The 7,744-nt window shown below is 46.3% G+C and overlaps 1 protein-coding gene across 1 annotated transcript; it reads left to right on the top strand.

Annotated features, from left to right (window-relative positions):
• The first annotated feature begins 6,471 nt into the window (after positions 1-6,471).
• On the top strand, positions 6,472-7,042 carry LOC104516622 (transcription factor HIVEP3-like). The gene has a single exon (XM_010161023.1). The coding sequence runs from the start codon at positions 6,572-6,574 to the stop codon at positions 7,040-7,042; it is 471 nt and encodes a 156-aa protein (XP_010159325.1). The 5' UTR covers positions 6,472-6,571.
• The last annotated feature ends 702 nt before the right edge of the window (positions 7,043-7,744 follow it).

Below are 7,744 nucleotides of genomic sequence, written 5' to 3'. Positions count from 1 at the left end.
TCTCGTTGAACGTGGAGCATCCACAGTGTTGTAGGAATGAATAAGGAGTGGGTAATCCTTGGAGGACTTCATGTTAAACACAGTGAACCTCTTCTGCTGGCTCTTCACTGTTGCTCCTCAAGATGAAGTCAGGACATTGTGCCACTAAAATCTCAGTTCCCTGTGCTTCCCAGTTTTGCCGGGTTTACACTTAGCCCCACCTACACACCTTCCCCTGCATGGGGCAGGGTCAAAGCAGCAAGGCTTTGAGCAATTTCCCATAATTAAACCAGTGCAATTCTGTCATAGCAAGACACTGCACCCTAAGGCAGATAATAGCTTTGAAGGAATATAGTTCTTTTCTCATTGTAATTTATATATCTCAAATTTCCTCACTTAAAAAGCATCATCCATTTTTCCTTAGGAGTTTCCCACCCATTTTCTATTCCATGTCTTGGCGATGCTGTCTTATTTCAGTGGAATCAGAGTATTTCCTCCCAGAGTGTCTCACTAATAGCTGTATTTGCTGACAAGGGGTGTAGGTTTAATAGAGCCTCCCACTGAAAGCCTCCCATTACTTCACTGTAAGAAGTGTTCCCCTTTACAGACAGCCAGTTTCGACACTGCGCCCCTCTGGAATATAGGCATGCCACAGAAGTTGGATTTGCACCATTGTTTGGTAACAAAAGGCAGGAAATTAGAGGCAACATTTCAGTAAAAGTGTGTGTGCTCCTTCTCTTCACCTGCTATTGTTGTAAATGACACTGAAGATTATTGCAAGCTTAAGAGCGGATTTTATGCAGAAAAGATTTGCTTTTTATTTGTCAGGGAATGTGTGTACATTAGGCAGCTCTTTGTGTTCAGTCAGCTTTACTGTGTAGTCTGTTCGGAAGGGAAATACAGTTATAAAAATTGTAAACCCATAAATGTTTGTGGGTGATTAGAAGGAACTCAAGTTTAAAACGATCTGAATACACTTTTCAGAACTGTCTGTGTTTCAAGTTACTGTCTTTGGTTACTGCTACAGAGCCAGGTTGTGTGTGCGTTAAACCAAACATGGGTCCCTGAGGTTTGACTTAGTACAGTTTATGTTTAAAAGTGATGTCTTGTGAATGGTAGACATTCAGTCAGTTATTCTGAATTTCTTTTGTGCAAAATATTTACTGTTATCCTCTATAGAAGTAGAAGTATTTAATTACATAAATACAAATGCTAAAGTAATTTTTTTTCTGTTTGTTTTCTTTTGAATGTAATTACAGAAATGTGGGAAATACTTTTCCAAGGCTTTTGAACTCAAAAGTGGAACAGAAGGAAGACACAGGGGGACATACACCGTTCAGTGTTATTTTCCTTGCACAGGAAAAAACGATCATTATGAGATGAGCAGTAAAGTCTCAAGTTTTCAAAGGTTTGCATAACAAACAAGAGACACATTGTGGGTTGCATCTTGACTTTGAAGACTTGCCATTGTCAACTGAAATAAAATGGCAAGGTTTAAAGCCTTAACCAAGTTCACAAGGAAAATATTTGGACTAAAAGTTTTGGAAAGTTTTCTCTCTTTGAAGTAGTTTGTCATGTGTTACCAATGTGAACTTTATTGACCTTGAAACGTTGTTTTTTTTTTTTTTTGAATCAAATAGCAACTAGTGACACTTTAGTAAAATCTCAAATCAACAACCATCTCCTGGTGGCTCCAGCTTCGTAGCAAATGCAGGCAAAACAGGGAATCTGCAGAAGAGACCTTTATTATTTGTAAATGAAGCCTGCCAAAACCTTCCCGAAATAGCATTCAAAGACCCTTTTAAGGTCATGGATCCTGAACAAAGCCAGAAGAGCACAAAAAAGGCTGAGGAAAGTCCACGAAAGAGGCTTCCCAAGGGAGAGGCTTTCCAAGCCAGTATTTCATCTGCAGCTACGTACCAGGGCAGCTCTGCTTCTTCGCAAGGAACCCCTCTCCGAGATATCCTGTCGCAGCAGCACTTTTCTGGTTCTTTGCCGATTCCAAGAGAGGAGTCTCAGGAGAAGACTGGACATCAGAAGCAACCTAAGCCTTCCTCTTTTGAACATCCTCCCCACGTTTCGCAGCTTCAGCAGCACGCACTGTCACCAGCATTTATGTCTCCTGGGAAACCAGAGCATGTCCTTGAAGGTCCCACATGGCAGCTAGTTGATCCAGTAAGACCAGGTCCCTCTGGCTCCTTTTCATCACCTGGGCTTCACTCTCACCATGGCCAGCTCTTAGCTTCCCATTCACCGATCATTCCTGGAGAGGACATGCCGTCTGTTCAAAAGGTCTATATCCCTCGCCCTGCACAGGTTTCCTTAAAACAAGCTGAGGAAGTGCACAAGAAGGAAAAGAAACCTCAGAAGCCAGGCAAATATATTTGCCAGTACTGCAGCAGGCCTTGTGCGAAGCCAAGTGTGCTCCAAAAACATATCAGGTCACACACGGGTGAGAGGCCGTACCCTTGCATTCCATGTGGCTTTTCTTTTAAGACTAAGAGCAATTTGTATAAACATAGGAAATCTCATGCTCATCGAATAAAAGCTGGGCTGGCCTCAGGAATCGGAGCAGAGATGTATCCATCAAGCTTGGAAATGGAAAGGATTGGTGGGGAGGACTTCGAAGAGCCAACAGAAGGAGAAAGCACAGATTCAGAGGAGGAAACGGGTGCGATGTCAGGCCATACAGTAGAACTCTCACCCAGGCAGAAGCACACCCTGTTGTCCAGTAGTTTGCTGAGCGGAGGGAGCCAAGGCTCGAGCCATGACCGGTGTTCATTGTCTCATTCCAGTATGTCTCAGTCTCTTGAGGACAGCAGCCAGTTTGTGGAGCCGTCATCAGACCATGCTCTGAGCCATAAATCTGAAGATACCCATACTATAAAGCAGAAGCTTGCACTCCGCTTAAGTGAGCGGAAAAAGGTCATAGATGAGCAAGCTTTCCTGAGCCCCGGGAGCAAAGGGAGTACCGAGTCAGGCTACTTCTCAAGATCAGAAAGTGCAGAGCAGCAGATAAGCCCACCGAATACGAATGCAAAATCTTATGCAGAAATTATTTTTGGGAAATGCGGTAGAATTGGGCAAAGGACTGCAGCATTATCTACAAACACAACCCAGGGGTTTCCGCACCTGTCTACCGAAGAGAAACCTAGTATGGTACCATTATCTGTGCCTAGAACACAGGTTATTGAACACATCACTAAGCTAATTACAATTAATGAAGCTGTTGTAGATACCAGTGAAATAGATAGCGTTAAGCCTAGAAGAAGCTCTTTATCTAGACGTAGCAGCATTGAATCTCCAAAGTCTGGTGTATATAGAGAACCGTTTCAGTTTGATATCAAGTCTGGTTCCAGTAGCCAGTTGGATGCATCAAAAACGTTGACATCCCACGGTGAAAAAATTAAGCCCGAACAATCATTGTTGTCACTTCAGCAATCCCACAGTGCCACAGAGACAGTGCCTCTCCTAAGAAGCCACTCAATGCCTTCTGCTGCATGCACTATAAGCTCCCCACATACCTTTAGAGGTAGCTATTCGTTCGATGATCACATCATGGAGCCTGAAGTCTTAAGCCGTACTCAAGCGTTTTCTTCCCATCCTCGAATGCTAAAACGACAACCAGCTATTGAGCTACCTTTGGGAGTAGAATATGTCTCGGAGGAGGTTAGCTCTGTGAACAAAGAAACTGTTTCCAAACCTCCCGAGGAGCCTGAAACCAAGGAAAGCGATCTTACCAAAAAGTCACGGAAGGGTCCGAAAGTTAAAGGGTTCATGTACGAGTGTAATGTATGTGGTGCTCGGTATAAGAAAAGGGACAATTATGAAGCCCATAAGAAATACTACTGTTCAGAACTGCAGCTCTCAAAGCCTCGTTCTTCCACTTCCCATACCTCTTCAGAGACGGAGAAAAGTGGTGCAGATCCTGACACGTGGCCCCAGATGATGCATTATAAGCTAGGGACCAGTTTGGAGCTCACTCCCCTCCGAAAAAGACGAAAGGAAAAGAGCCTTGGTGATGATGAGGAGCCGCCAGCTTTTGAGTTGTCTGACACACCCTCCTCCAGTACTGGGCCAGGGACTCAGTTTGCAAACCCGGCATCATCTGATGTTGCTTTAAACCTAACCCGTGAATCCATTAAGTCACCAGCAGATCCGGGTAAATCCGCACCTTCTGATGTCAGCGCCAGCTTTCATTCTAGGAATACCAAACCAGCTTCAAGCGCAGAGGGCAAAGAGAGAAGAACAACCTCAAAGGAGATCTCCGTCATCCAGCATACGAGCTCCTTTGAGAAGTCTGACTCTATTGAGCAGGCGAGCAGCTTGGAAGGAGAAGACAAACCCGTGTCACAGTACTCATCCCAGCCGACACCCCAGCACAGCCGACCGCCTCACTCCCTGCAGCCCAGGCTTGTACGCCAGCCCAACATCCAGGTCCCAGAGATTCTGGTCACAGAAGAGCCTGACAGACCAGAAACAGAGCCAGAGCCTCCTCCAAAAGAGCCAGAGAAAACGGAGGAATTTCAGTGGCCACAGAGGAGCCAGACCCTTTCTCAGCTCCCTGCAGAGAAACTCCCTCCAAAAAAGAAGAGGCTGCGGCTGGCAGAAATGGCTCAGTCCTCTGGAGAGTCCAGTTTTGAATCAGTCTCTCTCACCCGAAGCCCGAGTCAGGAAAGCAGCGTATCCCACGGCTCCAGCCACTCTGTCTCGTTTGATCGTGAAGATCACAGCAAGTCAGAGTCAACTAGCCAGCCCTCTGAATCCCACCCAAAGCCTCCTGGCGTTGGCTCCCATATGTTGATGGTACCAAGCCACCACCATCATTCCAGGGAGATGCGGAGATCCGCTTCTGAGCAGACACCGAATGTGTCCCATCCTTCCCAGATGTCAGAGACGCGCAGTAAATCATTTGATTACGGGAGCTTGTCATCCACTCCTGCCTCAACCCCTGGCCCTTCAGCCTCCTCGGCTCCACAGGAGAGAAGGAAATGCTTTCTGGTTAGGCAAGCATCCCTCACTAGACACCCAGAGCATGAGCCAGACTCGGCCCCAGCAGGCCGCCCAGAGACGGAAGATCCAATTCCTTCTTCAAGTAAATCTCCTTTGACAAGTTTGCCCCACCAGCCGACATCTTCATCCCCTTTGCCCTCTCATGGTACTTACCCAAGTGAGAAGAGTCAGCCAAAAGACAGCCCTCAGCCAGCGTACACCCAGCCGTATACAGAAGCTCTGCAAGTGTTCCATCATCCTGTACCACAGCTAACGCTTCATGAAAAACAGTTCATGTCCCCATCCCTACCAGCATCTCCTGCCGCAGCCAGGGCACTCTGCAGAGCTCTTTGCTGCACACACTATGTCTGACATCCTCTCTGCTCAGTTCACCATGCCTCAGATTCCTCCTTCCATATTTCATACCCCACCTCTCCCTCAAACGCTCATCCACCCGGGCCCACTTCATATCGCTCCTCCCTTAATGTCTCACCCTGCCGAGGTGCCGTTCCGGCAGCATCCTTCATTCCTGCCAGTGCATTACCCTGGCTCCTCACCAATCCCTTCAGCCTTTTTTCTGCCTCTTCAGTCTCAGTTTGCTCTCCAATTGCCAGGTGAAACTGGTGGACATTTACCGCAGATCAAATCCAGTTTATTCCCAGTAGCAGGAACCTCCAGTCTTTCCCCGTGCACAGAATATGGCTCGGATAGTAGATTGCATCCTTTGACCTGCGCAAGTCCTTCAGTGTCCATATCCGCATCTCAGCTCGTCGTTCCTACGCGGTCAGACCCAATGGTGTCACTTGTTGTCCCTGTGCGCATACAGACAAATATGCCGTCCTATGGGAGTGCGATGTACACAACGCTTTCCCAGATTCTGGTCACTCAATCCCAGTGCAGCTCCTCTTCTATCGTTCTCCCAAAATTTGATGATCGCCAACCCAAGGGTACCCTGGTCTGCAGTGCTGATGTACATGGACTAGGCTTCGATCTGGCACAGATGATCACAGAGGATCAAAGAAGCATTTTCCAGAGCCCGTATCTGAGAGTGCCCTTACCCTTACCAGAACGAAAAGGCTATATGCCACTCACCTCCCCATCAGACAGCATCCTCGGACTGGAAGGGGGCACATCAACAGTTGGTGGAAGTAAAAGGATGCTCTCTCCAGCTGGTAGTTTGGAGCTGACAATGGAAACACAACAGCAAAAGAGAGTGAAAGAGGAGGAGATGTCTGAAGCAGAAGAGAAGTTGGAGGTGGTGAAGCCACCCAGTGCAATAGAGGAGGGGAAAAAGCAGGATAAATCTCACTTTCTTGCAGAAAGCCAAGGCAGGGTCGAGGTTGAAACACCACCTGGTTTGTCCGTAGAGCAGTCAGAGCCAAAGGAAATCCCAAGTACTTTGCAGCAAGCTGTGTCCCATTCAGGTTCTCCAAGTTTTGAGGCACTGGAAGAGTATAATCAACCAGCTGGTAAGCCGTTCCTCAGCAAAGCACCTTTGCAACCCGTGAAGAAAGAAGACTCCAAAGAACCGGTGGAGCAGTCTCCACCAAACCCTCCAAGCCCTGCACCTCTGTCTGCACCTGAGGTCACTCATAGTGCAATGAAGTCTCGAGAAGGTAGAGATATGAAGAAGGTACTTCAGTTCCCCAGTCTCCACACAACCACTAATGTCAGTTGGTGCTATTTAAACTACATAAAGCCAAATCACATCCAGCAAGTTGATCGACGGTCTTCAGTGTATGCCAGCTGGTGTATTAGCTTGTATAATCCCAACCTCCCAGGTATATCCACTAAAGCAGCCCTGTCCCTCCTGAGGTCCAAGCAGAAGGTGAGCAAGGAAACCTACACCATGGCTACTGCTCCACGTCCAGAGGCAGGCAGGCTTGTCCCGTCCAGCTCCAGGAAGCCAAAAATGACAGAGGTAATGCAATCCTATATATTTCTCCTCATCCATTTGGATACATGGGAAGAGGGGGACGAGGGCTGGGGAATTGCTGTTCTTAGTTTAATAGGAGTTTATTCATCCTCTCAGTTTGGTAAGCACTTGTTCTCGGTGAAGCTTTTAGAATGAAGAAACTAAAATTCACTGTAATTAAAAAAAAAAAAGGCAAGCCTGCTCCAAGGCAATGCACCATATTTCTGTTCTCCAGTTTCTACTTGCCTTATAATCATAAGAGCATGTAGGAATCACCACCGCACCATGAACTGCCACTGCTCAAGCACAAAGGATTAGACTTGATTTGCATTTGTCTTGATAATTCAAATAGCTTTACAACTTTTTTTTTTTTCTTTAATATAAATGCTGTTATAATTCCCTACATTTTGCATGTTATAAATGAAAAAGGATTACCTTGGGGAAATGGGATTCTGTCTGGTTGTGCATCTACTGATCTCACATTAATGAACATGGAGAGGCATGCCTAAAAGTATTTAAAAATATTAAAGGGAGATTTGCAAGTGTATTTAGGCCTCCAAAGCAGTGTAAAGGCATGCAGTGACATTTATAAAAGTGCCTCACTAGGTTAGACATGGAGATTTGTTAAAACAACCATGTCATTTGGTCCGTTTAGTTGAAGTGCGTATCTGGCTACCTGCTTTTCCAGGTATCTAAGGATATTTTATACCTGGTCTTTAAAGTTAAGCGGAGCAAGGCAAACAGCTTCACAGGGGCAGAGCTCACCGAAGACGTTGGCCGTATGGGCACAGAAATCTTTAAGACACTTCTGGTAGCTGCCTAATGTTATGTATCTCATTTTGAGGCCAGACTTTTCCC

This window comes from Eurypyga helias, unplaced genomic scaffold (genome assembly GCF_000690775.1).
Source record: "Eurypyga helias isolate BGI_N326 unplaced genomic scaffold, ASM69077v1 scaffold21710, whole genome shotgun sequence".
NCBI lineage: Eukaryota > Metazoa > Chordata > Aves > Eurypygiformes > Eurypygidae > Eurypyga > Eurypyga helias.
This window is presented reverse-complemented; position numbering and strand designations above follow the sequence as displayed.